At 33.3% G+C, this 27,213-nt stretch overlaps 1 protein-coding gene across 5 annotated transcripts in view; it reads right to left on the bottom strand.

Annotated features, from left to right (window-relative positions):
* Nucleotides 1–27,213, bottom strand: part of LOC129749574 (kinesin-like protein KIF21B) — a 198,020-nt gene that overhangs the window by 39,207 nt on the left and 131,600 nt on the right. For all 5 annotated transcript variants that reach the window (XM_055744598.1, XM_055744600.1, XM_055744602.1 and 2 more), the window contains exons 5-6: nucleotides 14,702–14,785; nucleotides 14,274–14,510 (exon numbers count right to left, since the gene is read on the bottom strand). In XM_055744598.1, coding sequence (XP_055600573.1) covers nucleotides 14,274–14,510; nucleotides 14,702–14,785 — 321 coding nt within the window. The remainder of the gene's footprint in view (nucleotides 1–14,273; nucleotides 14,511–14,701; nucleotides 14,786–27,213) is intronic.

Below are 27,213 nucleotides of genomic sequence, written 5' to 3'. Positions count from 1 at the left end.
ACACAACAGTATGTGTTGTGTTAGCTTTTCTTATCCTCGTTTCGCCAGTATTTTATGTTTTGTTCATGTTCTACGAACTGCATAAAAATCTCGGCAAAAAGTATACAGTACAACATTTTAAAAGTGAATATGTGGCAGCTTCCACCATATCCTAAAATCTCCAACAACTACTCGAAAGCAAGGTAGTGGCAGACCAGCGTACATTATGGACGCAAAAGGACTTCGTTCTCTTTTCTTTCTCGTGCCTTCAACATCAAGGATTCACTAAGCCAACGGGATGCCGCCAAAAAGTTCAATTGTTCTCACCAATACATTGGAAAGATTTTTAAAATAGTTGGAATTAAGTCCCGAAACAAGACAAGAGCGCCAGAATACACTGAGGATCAGATTGCGACTCTTAAATCCCAATGCCGCTGGATGACAAAACATATTTCAGGAAAATGTTTTGTTTTGGATAGCTTAGCTTAGCTGACTACTCATATCCATCTTAAATAATTGAACTCGGAATGCTTCATTTACTCCCTGATGAATCGAGGCCATCAATTTTGCACAAAGTCCAAAAGAATGGTGCTTGGGATTAGCAGCCATTCTCATTGAACAAAACTGATGCTCTCTCTTTTTTATATGATTAAGAACGGCGCCGGCCACGTCCTAGTAGTCAATGGAGAAAAGGGAAGGATTGTTAGTAAGTTCCTTTTTAAGTTCAACTAGCAACCTCTCGCTCCTGATTCCGCCGACCGTGGCCTAGAGGATAGCGTCCAAGTCTTCTAAGCCAGAGGTCATGATATCGAGTCTCGGTCACGGCATACATAGTACTCTTTCTGTGGGTTGGTGGGATTAGCATTAGTAGAATGCTAGCCATTATATCATTGAAAGATGTACGCTTCAGTTTTAAGTAGAATTTAGATCTCTTCAAAGAAACATGAAGTTTCACTAAGATCCTATATGTGTGTGTTCGTTTTTAGAATAAATGTTTGAAGAAAATTTTGATGCCGATCAATGATATTCTTATACGAATAGAATTCAGGGTGGCCACAGAACCGGGAAAACCGGGAAAACCGGGAAAAAACCGGGAATTGAAAATCGAACCGGGAAAACCGGGAAAAAACCGGGAATTTAGACTCAAAACCGGGAAAATTTAGCAAAGGGAACCGAAATTCAGTTTTGGTTCCAAGATCAAGGAATCAATCTACAATTCTAAATTCAGAATAATAATTTGAATTTCAAAGACAGAATTGAACAGTTCAAAAAATCATATCATAAGTATCATAAGAATATCATAAGTTTTTAAACTTATTAACTACTGTGATTTCTCTTCAATTACCCTTCAAAATAAAAAAAAAACAAAAAAATTCACCGAAACCCTGAGTTTAAACCTGCCTCGAAGAAAGAGATGAAAAATCTAAAAATTCTCTTAAATTTTTTTCAGATATCGCAAATCATGATTCATTAAAAAAAACTATCAATCATGTAGAAACAAACGAATCAAAGATCTTTTTTTTTTTATAATTGGGAAATTTTGAAAAGATGATAATATTCTAATTTTTCAGTGATTTAATTCGAGAGTTAAAAAAAATACCATCACGGGGTCCAAACCATTTTTTAAGTTGTTCGTTCAAAATAAACATTTTTCGATAACTGGTCATAATTTATCAAGAAAATTTCGAATTACACTTTTTAAAGCTTGGACATGTTAGGATTCCTTTGAAAATTTGCAAAAATCGTGACAAAAATTTATATAAAATACTCATATGAAATTAAAGTAACACTGTTCAGAACTTTCACGAGCTTTTCTATGAGGGTGTGTTTATGTTGGTAGAAGACAATAGCAAATTCTTTAAAAATGTTAAAATGATTCAACATTGATAAAATTGATTATTTTTACTTTTTTCTTTTCGATGGTACAATGCAACAAAATTTCCGTTTTTCCGTTTGAAGAAGGTTTAAGACATGGGTGGCTAACATTTTCAACAGGCGGGCCAAATTTCAGGAATGAGATTGGCTGGCGGGCCAAAAAAAAACAAATTGTATTAAAAAATAAAAACAGATTTTTGGAAATGCTATAAAAACATTTGCCTAGGTCACATCGAATTAGGATTAAGTTTGCAGGTTGCCCGGTTTTATCCGGGTTTGCCCGGATATTTAATACAAATTTTGAGAAAAGTCCGATCCGGCTTGGTTGCCCGGATTTCATTGAAAAATTCTCAGATTTATTCCCCTTTTTGCCAAACCGAACGAAAAACAATTTGATTTGTTAAAAAAAATTATGTATGCATCCAAAAATAGAATATTCTTTTAGTAATTTCTAAAAATATAATCACGAAAGGTTTTGTGGAAGCCTAACATACGATTTAAAATCTGCTGATAACATTAAGTTTTTTTTGCTATTAATTTGCATTGATATTGTCTGAAGTTTAAAGGTCGACAATCATGAAATCAAATCCCAAATTTTGCCAGGTTTTTAGTTAAAAATTATTCGGATTTGTTCGGCCCGGATACGTGCTGAAAAAAATACGGGAACCTAAGTATAGATTCATCTTTATAAATCATTTTTGTTACTTGCATATTTTTTCAAATTTTACTTTATTTGAAAAACAGTATAAATTTTACGCAATATGAAATTAGTTTTGCCTCCCAACTGATGTACGTCAATCTTTTCAAGGCATTTAAAATCTCATCGGTTTACAACGGACTTGAAGTCAATTTTATGGTTCCAAATATAAAAAAAGACCACCCATTTTCCAAAATTTTCAAGTTCACCGTTTTCCTTAGAAAAATTTGAAAGACAAATTAAAAAAAAAGCAGAATGCAAAATATAGCGTTCACAAGCTTTTGACATTTAAAGAATAATTTTTTCAACGAACTCTAGTTATATCACAATATTGATTTTTCAAAGTATGGACCTTAACCTCAACTCAATCCAACTCTTTCCAAATTTTTCAATATCTCGATATGACAAGAGTATTTGGAAGGCCTTCTATAAACAGGATAAAAACGAATTCAAATCTTTTTTAATTATTGCACCTTTTTCAAGTCAAAATTTTGCTAAAAAAAATCTTTCTTCTGAATGATTTGTCAGAACAAGACCGGATAACTTCCCAACTATTGATTCTGTCTAGTTTTTCATTATTGATGTTCATAAATACAGAGCAAGATGCCTATTAATAAATTTTCTGTTAAAGCTTAGCAAACAATAACAAATTGGAAAAAAATTACAAAGCAAATTTTCGATATTTTACATAATTTTGTAAAAGTTGTTAAGTCTGGATGGATGTACGAAGTTGTTGAAATGGAATTCATGTTACGAATGATTGAAGTTGTTGTATAAGTATAATTTGAATTATGATATTAATGCGTTTGTGTTTTTTTTTTACGATTTTTAAACGATTTTGATACGATCTTACTACCTTTCAGAGGCTATCCAAACTTCTCATTAATGAAACTAGAGTCCGCTTGAGTGCTCTTCATACAAATGATATGTGGTCACCAAAAACCAATCGGGAAACATTGAAAAATTTATGATGAAATTAACAGAAAATGTGTCAAATACCGTACAATTTTGATAATTTAAAAATTGTAATCGTAATTTTATTTAAACAGTGACGGTAGCCTTTTTTGTAAAATTATATGAGACCCGCAGAGCCGAAGGGGTATAAGTGCAAAAATGATCGATAAATAATACCAAACGATCCTCCAAGTTGATTTTTTGAATTTTTTAAAATAATTCGCATACTTTTACGTGCGAAAGAAAAATGTTTTAAAATGTTTGAAAATGTATAGAAAATGGCCAAACCTAACAAATTTAAAGCGTTATTTCTCGAATTTAGTTTTTATACACGTTTACCCCTTTGGCTTATATCATTTCAAAGAGATTTTCAAATCCGTGTTTTGAATTTATTAACAGTAGATTCATATATATTTTTCCAAATGATATACGCAGACCAAGTTTCAAAATTGAAATTCCTTAATTTGAAACAAAAAAAATACAATGGGTGAATCTCAAATGAATAAATGTTTTAATTTTCCTTCATCTCAAACTTTGATATGCTGTTAAATAATCCCTAAAAATATTAAATCAAGACGATGCAACTCGTTGTCTATATTTTTTAAACTTTCAATGTCAGAATTCAAAATAGCGATCATGATTTCCATGTTCTGCATGTTTTAATTATAGGCCTTTTCAAAATAAAAAAATCTTTACTTAATATAAAATAAAATCTTTTTCAAACTTGGCTGAAAACAGAAGACAAGTTTTTCGGTAAACGGGAGGGTTAACTGAGGTGATTATGAACAAAGATTTTTGTTTTTGGTCTTATCTGTTCATAATTATCCAGATGAATTTGGGGTAATGATGAACGCTGTTAAAATTCTTGTTACGTAACAATTTTTAATGTTGGCAATATTTCTAGATAAATCTAAACACTGCGCATAGATAGGATTAATGGTTTTTCAAAATTTACCCTTAATTAGTCATGGGCAAGTTTTAGATTCACAAAGGAACAAGATACCATGTCCTACAATCTCATATTTACAGATTTTCAGAAACTGATGAAGTTATGTATAACGGTTTATTCTCAAGATCTTGATGATTATTGGTACACATTTAAACACTAAAGATAAGTTTAGATAATCAAACAATGCCTAAAACCAAGTGTTCATAATAACCCCTTATTTTGAAAAACATGGAGAAATTATAAACAATCCTCTGTAAATCAATGAGATAAATTTTTAGTAAAAATGTTATTGGTACTTTATTGGTACTTAAATTTGGTATTTTATTGGTACTTGAAGATGCATTTATTACTGAATGTAAAACCTCTGGAAACAACATTTTAACTGAATTTACTGTGACTTAACCCATAACGGTTTTGTGTAGGATGTTTTTCATCATTTAAAAAAATGTGATGAAAACCTTGAAAAAGAATCGAGTTCGTCGAAGTGTTCAATGATTTGAGTGTTATGAAACAACCGAATCAATAAAATATGTTGAAAATTTTGCTATATTCCGACGAAAATAGATAATGAAAGTCTGGAAAACCTTGAATTTTTGACCGGGAAAACCGGGAAAAACCCGGGAATTTCAAAATTAAAATGTTGTGGCCACCCTGAGAATTCTAAAGTTAAGGCAAAACATATTGAGAAATGATTTTGATGCAGGGAAGGGGAAGTGCAACAAGAAAGAATGCCGCGAAAAACGGAAAATCAAATGATGCCAAAATATGTAAAATTACGAACTTTTAGATCGAATATCTCTTCTGTGACTAAAACAACTGTGATGGGATTGAAAGGTCCGATTTTCACACCATTTGCAACATATATTGTCGCTGAATCCCCAAACCGGAGTTTTCGTCAATATCATAGTCAAGTCAATGATAGATATAGTAGACTAAGTCGATTTGGGGTCATTTTTGAGTCAAGCCTTGAAGTCTAAAAAGCTTCGTTTAGGTTCAAAACTCATCCATATTTTTTTACAGAATTTTTAAGTAACGTTTGCATGTGAACTTTCATGTTTGCATGGGAAAATTAATTATTTTGTTCTGATAAACCAACATTATTCTTTTTTTTCTGTGGAACCGAGCCCGCTTATGATTTTTGTGCAAATTTAAAAGTTTTTTCAAGAAAATTTTCCGCTGAACAACTTTATAAGACCGAAAATTCGTATCTTACAAAAAAGTCTTTGCGATGGTGGCTGACAACCTTGAACAACCTTTGTAACGTTTTCATGAGTAAATTTGAACTTTCATGTAGTATTGGAAAATTAATTATTTTGTTCTGAACACTCAAAAGGTGGTATGAATAAAAAAATAGCAATTGCTTCGATAGCTTTTACTCAGCTTGAACTTTAGAATGGCAAAATTTGAAAACATTTGTTCAACTAGATATGAAACAGCAGAGTAGAACATTTTCTTTCAACTAGCTCTGGAATAAAAATATGCATGCCATTCAAAGTATTTGACTCCAATGGTCCGAAAATCAATCAAAACAAACACTCAGGATGCGTTTCCTGTTGGAAACATTCCGATTGTATAATGGGATAGCGCCTCTCGCTACTGCTTCGCCTGGCTGGTATGCAATCTCGATCAGCGCTCCTATCAGCTATGCAAACCGAGTCGCATCATTCAGAATCATCGGTTCAGCAAACATCGCATATCGGAGATGAGTGAGATACAAACTGATCCATTCTGAATGTAGCTCACTCAGTATCTGCCTGAATTATATGAAATTCAAAATTATTTTTTGCAGGACGAGAAAAATCAAACAGTTGTGCGGGACACCATAAATTCTCAGTAGTTTTAACGTGACGTACGACATTTTAATAAGAGAACTTGTAAAAATTGAAAAACACGGCGAAAGTGAACATCTTTCCCTCACAAACACAACTGCAATTTGATTTTGATCATACTGATGTTAAAAAACGTTATAACAACAAATAAATTTATTAATTTGCTTTATATCAAATCAAACAAAATACGCTAATGATCGGCTTCATGTATTACTCACTCACTGCCTGATTCATTCACTCCTGATCGAAGACCAACAAGATTCGCCATATGCATTGCGCATTGGTGATCAGGGATGGAAACGAAAGGATTTTGATCCGACAAACGTTTAGTCGTCAAGTGTACAAGTCGCGATCTGTACAAACCGAGAGCAAAATTATATCCCCTCGATAGAAGATCTTTATTGAAACGATGATGGTTGAATACCGACAAACACATTTTGAGACTGTGTGTAGCTCGGGGAGGAGAGCTACCCTTTTTGCTAGCGAACTTTGACCAATCGCAACGTACGCTTGGCTCGCTGAGAGTGAGTGTCTTACATACACAGATCCATACGGATCCAGACGACGTGGATGGAAGTTCAACTGTCGGCCGGCACATGTTGAAGAATTTTTTTTTAGCTTAGCGCACGGACATGGGAGTTTTAACTGATTTATTCAAAATTTGTTACTTTGTTTTAGATCACTATAGCGCTTATTTTAATAATAAGCTTGAATTGATATTTATGATTTTTTTAAACTTTTGTATTGAAAGCTCCAAGCAGAAGCTGATAAAACTGGAATAAAATCCAATTGGTTAAAATAAGGTGCTTGAGAATAAGGAAAAATCCGGAAAATTTCGGGAATTCAAAGCTTTGCCAGGAAGTTGGAAGTTTCCACAAATCACCGGGAAAGTGTTCTTTTTTTGAATGTTCATTTAATTGATATTTAATGATATTTCATTAAATCTTTGAATAGGTATCAGCACCAGTTCGCTACATATGAACATAAAGATAAAGTTTTGCTCAATAAGTTGTAAACTGTTAACACTTTGAAAACTCAATTAAACTTTTCTGAATTAAACTAGGATGATTTTATGATTCCGTGATACGAAGTGATATCAAACGACTAAATTTGAAGAACATATTCGTTTTTTCTAAACGCAGTTTGTGTTTGATATTTCTAGTTTTTCTTTATTAAAACCTTGATTTGATACCTCTAATATACCTTTTTACTATACTATTTTTTAAATATCAAGTCTGTTTAGATTTTAAAATTCTTTTTCATGAAACTCCCATATTTATAAAAATCTTCCACCAAACTTCACAGATTTTTTTTCGAGACGTGGAACCGTTACCAATTAAATACTTATGAAAAGGTTTTTTTTTGTTAAATGTTTTGTGTTCTTTGTTTATTGTATACTAGCACACCCAATGCGCTTTGCTACACTTTCTTAAAATAATTAAATTTTTCCTAAAAATAATGTTTATTTCATAAATTTACAACTTCTTATAACATAATCAATCAGAAGCACTCTTTTGAAAATGAAAGCTGCTGCTTACTTTTGTAATGTTAATGCGAATATGAATTAAAATCTTAAATTTTATATTGTTATGAATATAATAACACGGATTGTTTTTTTTTTACCAATATACGAATGTGTGAATTTTTTGCAAAAAACTGTTGACTTTGATATTTTCAGTATCGCATGTTCTTTTTAATTTTCATTTCGAATTTCCTACGACCACGACGCTTCTTCTTCTGAAACGAATTACTATTAATGAAGGATTTAAATTTTTGTTCCATCAAAATTTTAAATCAATTAAAGTTTCAAATAATTGTTTGAATTTTCAATATTCAAATTTAACATTAAAATGAATTTTGGGCTACAATCGTGTCTACATGCCTATATCTGTTTTTCTTTCTTAGTGAATTCGCCAAGACTTCGTGATTTTCAAGATTCTCCGATATATGATTTTGAAGAATGGTCCAATATGGACCTATGTCCACATAAAAAAAAAGATTTTTTATAAATAATCTGAAATTGTCAAAAAGTCGCTTATTCTGTTTTATGTTCAATAAAAGGTTAAATTTTGATTCAATTTAAACAATTTAATTACTCTGACATTCAGAAGTTCATATCGCAAGTGGATATTCGAGTATGAGAACTCGTCTTACAAAATTGGTAAACAAAAGTTCGAAAAAATGAATAATCTAGATCTGCAAAAACCAAAATAATCAAACAAAAAATTTTATTAGACTTTTTTGTTTAAATACAAACACATCAATTTCGTAGAAACCTTTAAGTCATTATTCATTTCTTTTAAATATGCATTTTTAATTCAAAATTCTGGCATAAAAGAGTCAAAATCTTATCAGATTATTAATTATACAACTAAATTGAGTTATTTCAAATTGATTTTAATTACCGTAAAAAAATAAGGGTACAATTTTAATTGCTTGATTGGTTTCTAACTCTTTTTTGTGGAAATATCTCCGTTTATTTTACGACATTCTATCGAAATAACTTTTAACTGATAAAACCCAAAAATCAGCTCAAACCTATTCACATATGTTATTATAAGATACACAAAATGTGTATGTTAAAATGAGACACACAACGCTACCAAATTCACCTTTCTTCGAAGTGACAAGAATAATTAAAAAGCGCTGAATGGACAATTAGTTTTTTTCTACTAGATCTGAAATCTGGAATTCAAAGTTCAACACTTGAAAAAAAACAAGTAAAATCATTTAAATTTCATTGCACTTTTTGGTAAAACTGTAGAATGATTCGAACAAGCTCAAATAAAAGGTTTTAATTGGATTATAAACTTTCTCTAAGAACGCGGGTAATTTTGACTTCTTAGAAAAAAATGGAAAGGGTCTCTCTTGCATAATTTTTCATAGTTTGGTTTATATGTTAATGTTGAAAGAATGTTCAACCATGCTAATGTTTCTTTTTTTTTTCTAAAGATTGTTGTTTCATAAGTTATTATTGATTGATTTTATTAATATCCACACATGATTTGGATTCAGGATGCGAAATTCTTTCAATATCAGGTTTTCAACATAGACACCGATAATGTTGTTCCCATGTATTATTTAAATGGAACAGAATTTAATACACTTACATAAAAATCAAGCATCGAGGTGTTTGATTAAAAACTGCAGTTTTAAAGATTTACAAACAACAGTTTTTCATAATTACTAAAATTACCCTGGAGCGTATAACATACAACCAGTTAATACTAATGATTACATATGGAAAAAGCAGTGTTGAGAAGTGCTTCTTTTAGCTAAATCTGACTAATTTAAAAAAATGCCAGAATGCTTAGGTGCAGAATGATGTAACTAACATTCTGCACCTAAGCCAACGTAAATATGTAGTTCAGAAATTGAAATCTCAATGATTTTTTCAAATAGTTCTTTTTTTATTTGTGCTACAAGTTGCGGAAAGTAGATTTTCAGCACGAGTCGAGGATTTATCTAACGAGGGTTACCGTGTGATGAAAAATTCGATTTTTGCAACGAGTTGCATACAATTTTTTTTTTCAATTTCGTCGGTAACCATCGGGCATCAAACAGAAATGAAGTCTAAAAACAGTGCTGAAAATTAGCACACTGTTTCAACACAAAATACTAAAAAAGTCAATAAAGTCAATAGATTCTGAATGTCAATTTTTTTTAAACTATTTCAATTTTTTTCGAAATTTCTTTCATTTTTGTGTATTTTTTTGTAGATTTTTACTTCTTGCAAAAGTTTTCACCCAGTTTTCCACCCACAACCCTCCGCCTCTCCCCCCCCCCTCCCCTCATCGTTTGGATTGTTTTTCATCTTTTGCTGTATAACATTCCAAGGCTTATTATCTAATTAATTGCTGTTGTGTATTACTCCAAACAAACGACCGAGCAACACACAAATGTTGTTGCGAGCAAGAGCTACTCTTTAAATCTTCCAAAAAATTACAATCTTAACGCTATGATGGGATCCGATCGCAAGTTGTACATGTCGCGATCTGTGCTTAGTCAAGATCTGTACGTTTAGAGATTCGCATTTTGTTGCAACCACTCACAACAATCCGTACGTACGATATTGGAAGGCAAAACGAGTGCGCTCATCAAGGACTTTCTTTTTATCTTGCTTTTTTAAGATTGTGGTAACTCGCCACTCTCGGAGATCTCCCCACATAACAGTAACAGAGCAGAGAGCATCGCTTGCTAGGGCGATTTGAATGTGTTCTACGGTTGGTCGCTCCCTGCTCAAAAGTCGCTAGAAGAGATTTTCTTCCATCCCTGTTGGTGATATTCCAATTTGATGATGGTGCTGCACTGTTTTGACAGCAAGCATCGTGCGAGGTGATCTGTATTTTAGCGATGAATTGAACGATCGATGATCGGGTAGGTCCAGTAGCAATCAATAACGAAACCCGACCGCTGTACGTTCAGGTGCGAAGTGCAATCAGAAACATTCATTGAAAATGAGTGATATTCAGAACACTGTTTGACTCATAAAACTGCTCGAAAAAGCAGAAGCAATTACTAGAGCTTTATTCATATCAGCCAATTTTTTTTTCTTCTAAGGAACAGAGCCTACTAAAAGTCCTAACTTTAAAGGAAATTTTCCGTTGAACAACTTTGTCCAAGAACGTAACTTCAAGTTATTAGCTTTTTAATAGGAGTAATGTATTTTGGCATTAAAACACAATCAATTAAACTGACATCAGGAATTCATCACAGAATCTGTGTCACAGAACACAGAATATTTAAATATTCACAGATTTCACAAAATTTTGGAATTTTGGATGGATTTCCAAAATTATATTTTTTTTTTCAATATTAAATTTAGATTTCTTACTTTGAATTAGGAAACTATGATAACATTTGTTATGTTAATTGATTTTTCCCAACTAGAATGTTAAAAAGATCCAATTTATCATGAATTTTCAATGAAGTTGAAGAAAATAGCATCACAGAAAACCATCACAGAATTTTTGGGTAAAATCATAAAAAGTCTGATTTTTTTCTCGAAAACACAGATTTTTTTTCGGCAACCTTGGGCACCAGCATTGTTGTTAGTTGAATTGATTGTTTTTCAATGCCAAAGACAAACCCCTAATCAACAGCTAATAACTTTTTTGTCTAAAAAGATAAGTTACGTTCTTGGACAAAGTTGTTCAGCGAAAAATTTCCTTTAAAGACTGTATAAATTGGCACAACAACTATTGGTAGGCTTGGTTTCATAGAAGAAACAAAAAAGAATTTAAACTGCATTGCCAATACAATACCCTTCTTCTGCTGCATTGGATTCTCTTAATTTCTGCTAGTAAGTTAAGTTCTTTTTTAGCACCTTCACTAAGTGATTTTTTTTTTTGAGAACTTTATAGCTAATTTACAGTCTATTTAATTCTGAAGCATTCATTTTTTTAATTTGGTTATCGATTTTGGAAATCATAAATGATTGTAGAGAAATATTGTCTGAGATGCATATTTAAGTTTAGTTACAAGATTTTCGATACTGCAAGATTCGTAGAGATCAGTTGAGAAGCACAAGAAATACAGCGTGCAATGGGGAAAAAGTGTATGAAGTGTGCCCTCAAACTTGGCTCGTAAAATTCTTATCTGGAATCAAGATTCACAAATCGTATTTTTTGTATATTTCAGAAATTGTATAGAAATTAGGAAACAGGTTCAAAGTTCAATTTTTAAATTCAGGCTCGGAATTCAGATTCAAAATTCAGAAAAAGATTAAGCTTGTAAATGAGTTTTCAATCAACACTTAATTTTTGAGGAATTCTAAAGAACATGAACTTAAAAATTTGTTTGTAAATTCAATTTTCAGATTTAAAATTTTTTAATCAAAATTAGTTTGTACACACAATTTAGCTGAAAATAAAAAATATAAAAAAGGTAGACTTTGAGTTAATTTTCAAAGTTTTGTTTTATACAAAAAAAATATAAAAACATCATCCACAGGATATTGTACTGGTTCATTATGCAAAATACTGGCTGTAAAAGAAATGTTTATCTGATATTCACCTAAAAAATCTGCAAACAATTTTATATTTTCTCCGTGCATTGTTAACATCATAAATTTGGTGAAAACATCATCAAGCAAATTTGATCCGAAAAAAAATATTTCTTACTTTTTTGGAAAAGGTTATATATATTCATCAAAGGTTAGAACCTTGAAATTTGCAATAGAGTTCGGAAAATTGGACTTTTTTGATTTTTATTGTTTATTGTTTATTGTATAATAATCAACGGATCAAATTTAGATCCTAATGATAACTTAATTATAGGTTTTTGAGTAAAGAATAAGTTTTTTTCATGAAATTGAAGGCTACCCTGAAAAGAACTTATTTTATGCTCAAATCGAATACGTTTGATTTACCAGACTCTTAAACAAATTCAACAATTTCAACAATCGATGAAAGCAAATTCCATGTTTTGTTTTTAAAGTTTTCATTATGAAAATTCAGTTCACCCTGTAGGTTTAGAAACACTTTTAAACGATTTCATACGAAAACCATTAATGAGTACTTAAAAATGAATAATCATATAGTTACAAACATAATTTGTTTTAATTTTTTGGGCATTGTTGGGCAAAAAATCATACGTAAAAATCAGTCAGCAAAACCCCCCTCCCCCCATGAGTCGGTTCTTCCTACGGCCCTGCTTCTTAACCCTATGGGTAAAAAAAGGAAACAAAATCAACAGTTCATGAGTTTTCAAGTAGACAATGAAGAATTTCCGAAGCGATTGTGCAAAATTATTTTTACTATGTCTTTTTGCATCGTAAACATCTCCAACACAAGTGAACTTAAAAATCTGAAAAATAGGCAAGATAGTCCTTTTCATAACAAACACAAAACTGCTAAAATTTTAAATATCCGAGCTCTAGTAACGTATTTTATCACCGAAATAAAGTGCCCGGATACTAAATGATCATAGCATAGCCTAAGGAGTGTAAAATTGGCACTCCTCAAACTTTAACGGCTAAAAAATCTGGGACGGATGGGAGTTTGGTCTTCAAAAACCAGAGAACCTTAATTTAATTTCCTTGGAAAGCAGACAAATTTTCCGTAATGGTGAAAAAAGAAAAGATACGATAACATTTTACATCACCCACTTACATGTAATTTCTACCGAGTTCCGTATAAAATTGACTGTAAACCAGAACGAAGTGGGCTTCATTCGAGTAAAATAATAAATCTCGCATGAATTTTCATTACGTCGTATGAAACATCGTAAGAATTCACAGAAAACTACTGAAAAAGTTATCAAAACAACTTTAACATTAGTGTTTCACATATAGAATATGTTGGCTTGGCTCCAAATATTCTAAATGGAAAGAAATTGTGACTAGTTTATGTCAGTTTTTGTATTTTTTCGTAATAAAACTGTTTGTTTACATCTTTTTTCATTCGACGTAATGAAAAACTCGCGCGAGAAATAGTATTGCGACACAAAATGCATTTTATACAATAGCTAATTATCGATATCCTATTGTTCATTTATTCAGTCTAGATCGATGTTAATTAAGTTATCCGGTGTGTTTCTTGCGTTTCCTATAATATGTGAGAGAGAATTAAATCGCTTATTGTGCGAATTCATATTTAACGCGTATCATTTGCTACAAAAGTCGTTTGAATTCAAATCACCGTTTCAGAAGAAAAAAAAAGAAACTTAAAGCCTATACCAGGGCGATTTTATGCAAAACAACTGTTGATAAACAGTAGTTGAGTCATAGCCATACATTTCTATGTTATTTAGGAAATAAAAAAATATCTCGTCATGCTGTATGAAATTTTTTGTTTACGGTAAATTTTTAACTCTTCTACTTTTTTATCTTCCTCGGCATTGCATTTTAATAACATATTTGAACAGAATATTCTTCAAGTTTAGCCTAAAACGCCACGAGTTCCTAATAATTCATAAAATAAAGCATTGCGATCTCATCGCACATGGAAACCCTAATTACAACTGGTTACAAACCGAGGGGCACACTCACTTTGCTGTACGGATCCAGCAGGTCGATGATTTCCTCGTTGTACAGCTCCATGAACTGGGCGGCAACACTGAACTGGAGCGAGCCGAGGAAAACGCCATCGTCGTCGTACGGGTTTTCCTGCAGCTGGGTGATACCCTCGAACAGGTGCCGGACCGCCCGCGGGATGATGCCTTCCTGCACTTCCGAGAGGTCCCGCTCGAACCCGGTACCCATTGTGTAGGTTTTACCGGAACCGGTCTGGAAGTGAGAGAGACAGAGAGAAAAAGAACCATTTCAACACGGGTGTCAACATCGACATTCGAATTCAACCAATCGATTTCATCGTCTTGACGCCAACATGTTAACAACAAGCGGCGAAAACGCGGCAGCCAAGTTTCCCCCCACGACTAGTCAAATGATAAATCATTCTAAAGTGTCTCTCTACATACCTGTCCATAGGCCAAAACGGTGGCGTTGTAACCTTTCAGGGCACCTTCTATCAACTTTTCGACACAGCTTGCATACAGAGTAACCTGTCGAGGAAAGGGGTGAAGAAGAAGAAGAAAAAGATGAATAAGGAAACATAGGTTATAAGAAATATACAAATTAAATTGCTACCAGCTACAAATTGGTCAGTCATGCTGTTGCCGAGTGTAACTTTGCTGTGAAGAGTTGCTGCAACGTGATTCCCAAAATGGAGACCAAATGGGAGTCCGTGGGAGTTTCAAAGGTCAGATATGACGAGGGTCTATAAGGTTACTGATTTTTTGAGCAGCTACTTCAAGTATAAAAATAATATGAATACAAGATCTTGTCAAATATACCTAATTTGAATTCAAGATAAATGTAAGGGGAAGTTGTCTACTACCAGACACTTAAGGTTTTTTAGCATTAACTTCAAAAATCAATTTTTATAAATATTGGATCTTCCACTGGTTCGAACAGTATCAATATTATGAACACAAAACTATATTAGAACAAAATTAAGTTCCACCATATTCACGTAGTAACTCGTGATTTTCACGCAACTCCAAAAGTATTGTCTATAGCCGGACAAAACGAATTACTTAACTGATGTTAGCACCAATGGCACGAAAACCTATATAGGAAAATTACACATGTCACTTGCACAGGTCTTTAGGGTACGGATTTTTTAATACTGCATATCCGAGGAATTGGCATTATTTAAATATTTAAAGACATATCAGGTCCAAACTCGGTAAATAAGAAAAAACGGTAAATGCGAATATTGAGTGTGTACACTTATGATATTCTTGTTATTCATTCATATATTGTGACTTTTCTCGAATAAATAGACTTTGTTGAACATTTTTCAATATGTCAAATATTGTGTGCTAAGATTTCGTTCACCTTTTTACCGCAGATTCTTGATCTTTTCAGTTTGCCATACTCGTGTTTTGTGTAGACAAATATGTTACCTGCAGGCAAGATAGGTAGATCAAAAGGTATAAAATTGCGCTTAACCTCAATCGACAGACCCGTGTAAACACAGGGTAAAAAATTTCGAACGATAGGATAGGATTTGAAACAAAATTACAATTTATGTAAAATGGAGGAACCTTTTTGTTTGAATAAGTTATCAGTCGCTTTCTTTGAAATAACTTGTTTAGTTAGTAAAATTTATGTTCAAAAGCTTTCAATATTCTGACTACGAGGCAGTTTTTCTTTTGCAATTTAGCAGTGTTTTAGCATAATACTCGAATTTAGGAATGCATTTTTTCAAATGTAGTTCTAAAAATATGCTAAATAAAGACTTGTTACAACTTGTAATGAATGGTGCTTTATTTTAGATCCAAAAAAAAAGCAGTTGTAAGGAACTTAGCAAAAAGCAATTTTTCAACTCAAAAAAAATTCACGTAAAAAATATGTTTCCCATTCGCATATACACTGAATGCATTGTAAATACTTTGGTGAACATTTTTATATTTTTTTTCAGAGTTTAAAAATCAAAAGTTTTTCTAGAAAACTAATATTTTAAAACATGTCTATACATTTCTGTGGAATTTATATACCTTTTTTTTGGTTGGCCTACTAATACATATGCAGGCAGGTTTTTACAGAACTTCGTGAAATTTCAAATTAAAAATAAACGTTTGCAATCTACAAATGTAATGCTTAGAAAAAGGAATGGAAATTGAAAGCCTGTAGTTCACAGCAACTTTTTTGATTGTAGAAACGAGTTGCAGCCCTCCCATCTTCTTGGGGAGACTTTAAAACATGTTTCAAATCTTCCAAACAATGTGAGGCATCTGTGACTCGTTGCAACCAAGAATGATGACAATCTATCGAGTTGTTTTTTTAGATAACGTTAAATACAGAAGCTAGTGGACAAATGTTTTTGGGCATCATCGAGCAAAATCCTGAACAGGCCTGACTTCAGAGTATAAACTTTGTGGGACCTAGCACTTTCCTAGGTCCCACAAAGTTTATACTCTATTTTGAATGGATCTGGAATTGTGCAATTAAGCGAAAACTGTGGTGAAGTGATAAAAAGTTAAATGTGTTGTTTTTGTGCCGAAAGAGAACAATTGGCTAAATTTTTCATAACTTCGACTAAATGAAAAATGAAGGATAATTTTGAAGGTGGAAGGAAGGAAATTAAAAACGTGATAAAAATATCTTTGATTTGAAAAAGAAGTGGTTCAAAGTAAACATTATAGATGGCGCACATGGTGTCCAAAAAAAAGGCAGGAAAACTTCTTCGTTGGACGCAATCTCAAAACCATTTGACAGAACTTAGCAAAATTTAACATTACATTACTAGGCAGCTTCACTGAAAATTTCAAAAATTACCATCCAGGCATTCAAAAGTTATTCACAAAAAAAGTTGCATTTTTTCGAATACACTCCTTACTTTTTTTTTGGTTTGTCTAAAAAGAAGATATCTATCATGTTTCATAAATATATATCCACCATTTAGACGTGGATAAACTTGTATGAAGAGGATAAACTGTTTCCCCGGAAGCAACATGAACGTGATGCAATCAAATTTTCTACCGAAAAGAAACAATGACTTATTAGACTATATCGTCAAAACCCTACACTACATTTTAACGAAGGAAAGGTGATGTGTGAAAATGAATTCTGTATGAAAATGTCTCCTTCATCAATCTGGAAAATACACCATAGTGCTGGACCAACCTGGAAAAGCCTGCAAAGATGAGATAATGCGATTTTTAACACTAGAAAGACCGCACCAATCAAAATGACTGGTTGGACACTTTGTTTGTTGAATATCTTTTGCATACTTCGCTTTAAAAATTCGCAAAAAATACGACTTTTCATGAATTTTGAATCTCTACAAAACTGTGTATTTTTTATTTCACTAGCTCTTTTAGTAAGCGAGAAAAATTTCGCCATGGACACTCGGACCGTGACCAGTCAAAATGACTGGTAAAATTCACAACCCTATAACTCAAACATGATAAATTTTTTTTCGCTTGCTTTTGGTTTCATTTGCAAGCTACATTCAAGACAATGAGTTCTAGTTGATTTATGGTGGGCAGAATTGTGTCATTCGTTATGAAATTATTGATTTTCGATGCGAAGTCGTGAAGATTTGAAGAAAAAGTTCTCGGATTGGCCGCTGTGTGGCGCTTCAAGCACTTGACTCCCAATTTTTTTTGTCTGTTTTGTTGCTCAACTATAATCAAACTTTCTGTCAAAATTTGGCGAAATTTCATCAAGATTTGTAAAAGTTATGTTAGTTTTAATACATGTCCATTAGAGTAATCGAGTAATTTTAGGTGATAAATATGTTTTATACTTAACTAGTATGAGTAAAATATTAATGAATTGTGTACTTATTTATTCAAATTTGAGACATAAGCTATGAAAATGAACAATTTAAATGTTTTTTTTTATATTTGATTATTTTTTATATGTTGATTATCCACCATGGGTGCACGGATTCACCGCAGTTTCTGCCCAAGTATGTATTCACATAAATTCTTAGATTATTAGGTTCGACAAATTTCCAATGCAAGTTCACTTACAGGTTTTCCGGCACCCGTGTATAAAGTTGGCAACTGATTGAACATTCTTATTGAACATTCTTATTATAAAAGGAAACACATCTTACCTGTCGGCAACTTACGGGGTTTGAACCCAAGAGTTTTCTTGCCGATACCGGGAATCGAACCCAGTACACCTGGCATACCTAGACTAGACTCACGCCAGTCTATCTAATAGACCACATCGGCACTAAGATATATCAACATGGGTGCACGGAATGGCTGTAAATTCACCGTAGTTAATTATACAGAAATAAATAGTTTTCAACTTGCTTCAGAACACAAAATATTTTTGAGTGTGATATGACAGGTATTTAAAATGCAACATTAGTCAATCGAAACACTTTTAAGGAAAAACAAATCAATGTGTACATTTGACAATGTTGATTCATTATTTTTATTTCCACTGTTTTCTGTCGCATGACATAACTTGATGCATATAATTCCTTAAATTCACTCGATCCATGATAACCGTTTTCCAATTTCTTGAATGTTGATCAGATCTTATCAGATAAATATACGATGGCAAACACCTGTTTATTATTTCAAGATATAATTGAAATATTTCTTTTCCAGGAATGAAAAAACGGAGCTTAAAATAAAAATCTTTATTTAAATCATTATGTCTCAACTTGAAAGACACACTTTCGACTTTGGTTTAGTTAAGATTTGTAATAATGCTTTTTAAAAAATTGCAAAAAGTCCAATATTTGATTAAAACGCGGTGAATCCGTGAACCCATAGTGAAGAACCATGTATATAACAAAAATTTTCATTTGAATCTTTAAAAGTCTTTATTCTTTACCTTTAACCAATGGTCCGAAAATCAATCAAAACAAACACTCAGGATGCGTTTCCTGTTGGAAACATTCCGATTGTATAATGGGATAGCGCCTCTCGCTACTGCTTCGCCTGGCTGGTATGCAATCTCGATCAGCGCTCCTATCAGCTATGCAAACCGAGTCGCATCATTCAGAATCATCGGTTCAGCAAACATCGCATATCGGAGATGAGTGAGATACAAACTGATCCATTCTGAATGTAGCTCACTCAGTATCTGCCTGAATTATATGAAATTCAAAATTATTTTTTGCAGGACGAGAAAAATCAAACAGTTGTGCGGGACACCATAAATTCTCAGTAGTTTTAACGTGACGTACGACATTTTAATAAGAGAACTTGTAAAAATTGAAAAACACGGCGAAAGTGAACGTCTTTCCCTCACAAACACAACTGCAATTTGATTTTGATCATACTGATGTTAAAAAACGTTATAACAACAAATAAATTTATTAATTTGCTTTATATCAAATCAAACAAAATACGCTAATGATCGGCTTCATGTATCATTCACTCACAGCCTGATCCATTCACTCCTGATCGAAGACCAACAAGATTCGCCATATGCATTGCGCATTGGTGATATTCCAATTTGATGATGGTGCTGCACTGTTTTGACAGCAAGCATCGTGCGAGGTGATCTGTATTTTAGCGATGAATTGAACGATCGATGATCGGGTAGGTCCAGTAGCAATCAATAACGAAACCCGACCGCTGTACGTTCAGGTGCGAAGTGCAATCAGAAACATTCATTGAAAATGAGTGATATTCAGAACACTGCCTTTAACATGCAAAAAATTGAATTTGGATGAATGGCGGTGAATCCTTGCACCCATGGTAAATTGCTCTACTTATATAAAAAATATGCTTCAAAACCTACAATATCAGGTATAATTTATAGGCATGGAGTTGAAAAATTTCAGAGTGATGGATGCTACAAAATATCTACTAAAACAAAACTGAAGTGAAACCGTGCACCCATGATCAATAACCATAGCCATCTAACATGTTTTTATTATTAGATTGATAATGTGTTTTAATTTTTTGATAATTATTGGACATATTCATTTTATGACATACACGCATTCGTCAACTATGCCAAACTGAGGTGATTCCGGGCACCCATGGTGAAAAAATATTTCAATTTTATAACAAAAATGATATTGAATTAATAATAAAATAATTTCAAAAGAAAAAAGTTAAAAATATTTTGATAGAAAAAATTTCTCCTTTACCAGTCATTTTGACTGGTCACGGTCCGAATAGGTATATTCAATTTGCCGGTCCTTCTAGTGTTAAAAGAGCTAAGGCTAATACCATGGGATGACCTAAATTTTCATTATTTTTGAATGAGGTTGCTCTAGATAACAAAAACATGTTACGATCCAGAGGATATGGGGTTGGGTTGGAGGAAAAAAATAATATTTCGAGGTGAATTGTAAGAAAACCTACTGTGTTTTTTGGGTCAACATGGTATTTTGGAAACATTCTGCACCGAAGGACCAGTTTGTCACAAATCATGTTTGGAAAATTATCGAATGTTTGTAAGTAAATCAGGGAAAGTTGAATTGCTAGCTTTTTTAATCCGATTGAGGTACTTTTCGGCCTAGTCAAGCGCGAGATGCAAAAAAAATATTCAGAAGGAACGAAGGCAAATACTATAGAGCTCGGGACATATAGCTTTGCTTCGTTCGGTAATTTTAACCCAACGAAATTATTTAAAAAATGTGGATACATGCATGGTGGGAAATTAGACCCTACAGTGGAAGATTTTAAGGACTTAAAAGAGAATAAATTGAAGAATAATAAAAATTCAAATTCAATTGTTCAAATATTGTTTTTATTTTAAAATTAAGAAAGAAATGGTTTAACAACCATTAAAAAAAACCAAAAGAATTATAAAACCTGATCGAAATCGAGTTGATCAGTTACTTGATCAGCCAAATATCACTCATTTCATTTCATTTACTGAGTCCTCCATGAAATTAAGGAACGAATCGCTAATGATTTTCAAAAAGGCTATACGTGAAATTATTAAACGGGTATCGGAAATAAATAAATGTTAATTTTAGCAAATACTTCGTTCTAGAAGTTTATTTTTTACTTTTCATTTATGTATGCTTTTCTTTCATACAATTTAGCTGTTCAGTGGTTTGTTGGTAAACAAACTCCATGAGTTCCGCAGTTGCAAAACCAAAATGGCCAAAATGGTTGAATCGGGAATTTGACATACGGTAATATCTCTTGTACAGGGTGCTCAATGAGTTCGAATACACCTTTTAACCAAATGGTGTGGTAAAGTTGTAGCATATACATCTATCTTTTTTAGAATAATTTTGTGCTATTATCAGACAAACTATTCCCGGTGTCGAAGAATTAATTTTCTTCAAGTGTTCGTTTTTTATCAGCCTTTTCTCACCACGAGTATAGGTACAAGAAAAAAAATCCCATTGATTGACCAAAATAAATAGTTTACAGGTCACCTAATTTGCCTCCTCTGGTCAAATTCTCATGATCATTGATGATGTCGAGAATAAACAAGTACAGAATTCCTAAACTTGTCTCATATAAAATCTATTTTTTCGTATTATTTGTGAAATGTCGAAAAAGTAGCTACGTGCTAGCTGATTTTCATCAAAAAGCTTATCAACGTGATAGAGCATAGAATAATTTCACATCATAAATAGATGAAAACCATTTAATATGTGCTTGTGTAACTTTGTATTAAGTTTACATTGGTCATTAATGGATTTTTTGTGCATGTAGTGTTTATTTTTATAGGTCGTTTTACACAGAATAATACAGGTTTTTGAAAATAATGGCTCAAAATGAAGAATGCCTTGCCCTTCAAATATAGCTCTCTTGGATTGGTTAGTTATAGCTTACATGTTGTCGAGAATAAACAAATACAGGAAAGCTATTTTGACTCTCTATAAAATTTTTATGGGGAACGAAATTTCAACAATACAGGAGCGTGCCGCGTACGGTGGACTCGTGAAACCGCTGAAGCTCATATAATTGGTTTAAGGTAAAAAAAAAATCCTAAACAAAAGGTGTGATTGACCATTATTGAATTACCTTTTCATTTGAGTAAAAAAAATCTGTCCAGTTGATTTTAAATTACCGATATTTTAATTTGTATTCGAACTTATTGAACACCCTGTATATATACACCTTGGTTGGCAAAATAAACAAACAAAATCGTCACCGGAGACGGTTGCTACATTAGACTGAGTAGATTTGGGGTCATTTTTGAATTTCTCAAACCCTGGGGTCTCAAAAGCTTCGTTTTGGTCCAAAACTCATCCATGATTTTTTGTAGAATTTTTAAATAACGTTTACATGAGTTAATTTGAACTTTTAAATTTGTGTAGGAAAATAGAATATTCTGTACTGAAAAATCAACATTATTTTTGTTTCTTTTGTGAAACCGAGCAAGCTGACAGTTTTTGTGCCAATTGATAAATTTCCTTTAGGAAAATTTCCACAGAACAATTTTGTTGAAGACCGTTACTTCGTATCTTATTAGACAAAAAAGGTATTAACTGTTTAACAGGGGTATGTCTTATCGCATTGATAAACAATCAATTCAATCGACACCACTACTTGTTCCTCGTGAAGTATTGCATGGAAAGTAGTAATGCAGTACCTCGTTAGGCACCCAGCAGTGATGTAAATTGAATTTATTGTTTATCAATGCGAAAAGACATACTCCTGTTAAACAGTTAATAACTTTTTTGCCTAATAAGATACGAAGATACGGTCTTCAACACAGTTGTTCAGCGGAAAACTTCCTTAAGGAATTTTATAAATTGGCACAAAAACGATCAGCTGGCTCGGTTTCACAGAAGAAACAAAAATAATGTTGATTTTTCAGTACAAAATATTCAATTTTCCCATAAAAAATTAAAAGTTTAAATTTACTCATGTAAACGTTACTTAAAAATTCTGCAAAAAATCATGGATGAGTTTTGGACCAAAACGAAGCTTTGTAGACCCCAGGGTTTGAGAAATTCAAAAATGACCCCAAATCGACACAGTCTATTGCTATATTCGAGGTCATTAAAACACAAGGATATCTCTGACCTTCACAGTTAGTAGGCGAGGAGAGCGCGGTGAAGGGTAGTGATGCTCGTTAGGTTAATTTACAAGCTAGCAGTATACTACAATGAAAATACAAGCTTAGGTCTCAGCTGTTCTTAACGAATCACCTTCTATTTACCCCCCTTGGCTACATTCACCGTCATGCTCACCCTCAACACTGACAACTTTTACGGGCCACAACCACCTTCTTGAGGTTCAAAACTCGGGCTAAACTGGTAGACTTTTGAATGGATAAACGAACACAATGACAGCAGTTAGAGCGAAACTCGTGGAGAACTAGGTTGCCTCTGCCAATAAAGAAAAACGCTCATATTAAAAACTATTTTTAATGTTTTTTTCCTATCAATCTGTATTCAAAAATGTCATCAGCAGCGCACACTGTGTTTACATTATAAATTAGTCCGTTGTTTTTTTACAGTGAAATAAAAAAAAATAACAGCATGCTTGCTGCAATATCGCAAAAATTACAATTAAAAATTCCGTAAAAAATCAAAAAACAATATTTTTGTTCAAAACTCACTATTGAATGCTAGCTGAGAAAACTGATATGTGAGAACCATAAATACATACATACATACAGTACCGTTCATAATTGTATAGAATACAAATTGAAAGCACGCGCACTGTCACTTTGACTTAGAACTTCCATAACTTTTTACTCTGATGATATTTTTTGATCAAATTTTCTGCGTTAAATAGATGAACTATCACACTATTTTTTTACAAAATTTGAGCTTTCTGGAGTTTGTGTAGCCTAAAATACAGTAATTTTACGAAAATCGGACTTTTTGGACTTTTACCATTCAAACTGCAGTATCTCAGAAACTACGCTTACATTTTTTATTGAAATTTTGCAGAGTGATTGTTGAAATATAAAGCTAGCATGTTTGAAGTTTTTGAAAAGTTCTATCGATGAGATCCAAAGTTAATCATCAAATTTTGTGGCAAAATAGTGTGATAAATAATAATAAAAATAAAAAATTTCATCAGAGTAAAAAGTTATGGAAGTTCAAAGTCGAAGTGACAATGTGCGTGCTTCCAATTTCTATACAATTGTGAACGTTACTTTACATACATACACTTTTTCAGCTAATTTTTTAACGAAGCGCATGTTCAGTACAAAAAACATCTTGAAACATTGCAAATAGAGAACCCAACGAACAACTGCCAAGATAAGTAGTTTTTCAAAAGCGCAAATTCAAAATAAGCACTATCGACAGACAGCTACCTGAAATCATTGTGCCGAAATAAAGGGTACCTACACCTTGGTAGAATGTCGTGTGTTTCACATAGAGTTCGACAGCCCATCCGAGAACAATTTAGGAAGCTTAAACACTTGGTGTATTTACCAGACACTTCAAGGAACCAACGGACCGCTACGGTCGTCGTCGTCATCGTTATAAGTAGTCATAGTCATAACACAACCAGCCGAACGATCAAGATGCGATGGAGAACGCCCCGACCGGCAAGCAATGTAAACACTCAGGTTTTACTAGTTGTCCAATAGTAGCTCCAAGCCCGTCATATTCATGTACAGTACATGTGGCCATTACCGACCGGTGCCTTTGGCAGAAAGACGGCGATGACACGCGAAACGTGACCCGAACCGAGGAAATGGCACCACGACGCTTTCCGCCTTTCCCCCGAAACTTCTCCCTTGAACCCACTTCTATCGCGTGAAACCAGCGCGTGGGTGGCAATGAGTTTGTCTACTTCCATAAATAGCAACACCAGGCGGCAGCAGCATTAGGAAAGTCATGCGATTAGTTTCGCTTAAATGCATGAAAATATGTTGCCTTAGTTGGTGCCGCGCGCTCGGTCTATGTTGCAGATTGTTTTGGTTTCTAGATTCATTTCTCCACAAACCGGCTGCTAGCCCGGAGATTTGTATGCGGGTGAAACCATGCGATAAGGTAAGCATGCAAAAATGGATTGCGATTGCAAAAAAAATGCAGTTATGTTGAAAAGTTTTTAAAAATACCTATATTACAGGGAGCTCGGTTCAAAAAGTGGTCATCTTAAATTCACCGTATTGTTTCTAATCATTCATTTAAAAATCTGAGCATCCCTCATTTTGTAGGTGTATGTAAATAGAATAATGCTTCCATTTGGATTTTGACATTAGGTGTTTAGCTATGGCGTCCAGTGCTGCAAATTTTCTTAAAGCACGAATGATATTGACTGTGATTTTCTATCAGTGTATAAAGCTTAAACTGAAATGAATGAATTAGAAAAATCGACAAAAGTAAAAGCTTCTGATCGACTGGGTCATCCTCGTGCTTACGGCAAGCTTTGTGAATATGTCTATCAGTTAGAAGAAAGCTCACTCTTGAACACAAAAAAACTTGTTTCACTCGACTGCTACTGCTACGAAAGCGTCTTTCACTTATGCATTTCTGTCACTAACTGTATTCGATCAGTGAATGCAGCTTTAGCATTCAATCAGTGCATTTTTTAATGTTCAACTGCATCCCATTTTCCAAGCACCACAGGAGAAGCTCGTCAATGTCAGATTGAAGAGCGTGGCAATCTAGAACTGATGAGATTATTTTGTAGATCTTAAGATCATCAGCATATAGCAGCATACAGGATTTCAGACGGAAAGCCAGATCGTTCACAAAAAGAACAAAAATCAAAGGGCCTACTGCCTTGCGGGACACCTGAAGTCAAATAAAAAATACGCGAACGTGATGTATTAATCTCGACAAACGCTCTTCGATCGGTTAAATAAGATTGATGCCATTCGGTCATCCAAGGGGGAAGACCCATGTGAACTAGCTTTTCAATGGCGAGTCTATGAGGAACTTTGTCGAAAGCCTTACTAAAGTTAAAGTAGACTGCATCCACTTGTCGACGCTTCTCGATTTCGGTTGATAGGAAGTTGGTGTAACACACAGCGAATATTAGGGACAATCAATTGATTTCACGGAAAAAGGGACGTCCTTATTAACTATTCACTGTTAATGCGATATTGTCGTCATTATACAACGGATTCAGATGAAAATTGGTACACGGTAAAGAGACTCTAGTAAACAAAGAGGCGCCATCTTATCCCTTTCAAAATAATAAGCTTGCAACCCTGCTGTAGGGCTGCCTTTAAGACTGCTTGGTTTTGCTCGATTGGAATGACACTGACAGAAAATCGAAAATTCCAATCGTGACATTTCGTCTCTTTGTTTACCATAGGCTCGTTAGTACACGGTAGTTTTGAGGGACGGACAATCGATTTCAGGTATTAAATTCAATGTAAGGGGCTGGCTAAGGGAGTCGTCCATATTAACCTTTCATTATTTTTGCAATATTGTCGTTATTATATATCGGATTGGTATGAAAATCTGAACACGGTAGTTTTCAGGGACGGGTAATCAATTTCAGATGTCGAATGCTTTGCCAGGGGTCGACAAAATGGGTCGTCCATATTAATTAATTTTTCACTGTTTTAAGGAATATTGAAGTTACTATGCAATGGATTGCTTGGAAAATTTGCACACGGGAGTTTTAAGGAAAGAGCAATCGATTTCAGATATTGAAGATTGTATAAGAGGCCACAGAAATGTGTTTAACTTTTTGGCAATAATTGGTTGTTATGCAACGATCGAGTCGAAATTTATATACGGGGGTTTTTTGGCACGGTCAATTGATTCCTGATTTCAAATTTAGTAGCAGACGACAACAAAATTCATCGTCAAACATTTTTGCAATTAGGCTGGAACAAATATCAATTTCTTCTTTTGTCACCCCCCCCTTCGAAATTTCCAAAATCCCGAAGGGGGGAATTAATAAAGTTTGAAGTATTTTAAGTAAATTTCAAAAAAAAATCAAATATTCGAAACATTACAAGATCAAAAACCAAATTTTGGAAGACGGAAGTCAACACACAGAAAAAAAACTTGATTTATAGGTTTCATGCAATGATATAGTATGTAATTTGGTTGCATACAAGCTTTCGTGCAATTTATTCCAATTTATTTGTTTTTCGCATT

The sequence above is a fragment of the Uranotaenia lowii genome, chromosome 2, assembly GCF_029784155.1.
Source record: "Uranotaenia lowii strain MFRU-FL chromosome 2, ASM2978415v1, whole genome shotgun sequence".
NCBI lineage: Eukaryota > Metazoa > Arthropoda > Insecta > Diptera > Culicidae > Uranotaenia > Uranotaenia lowii.
This window is presented reverse-complemented; position numbering and strand designations above follow the sequence as displayed.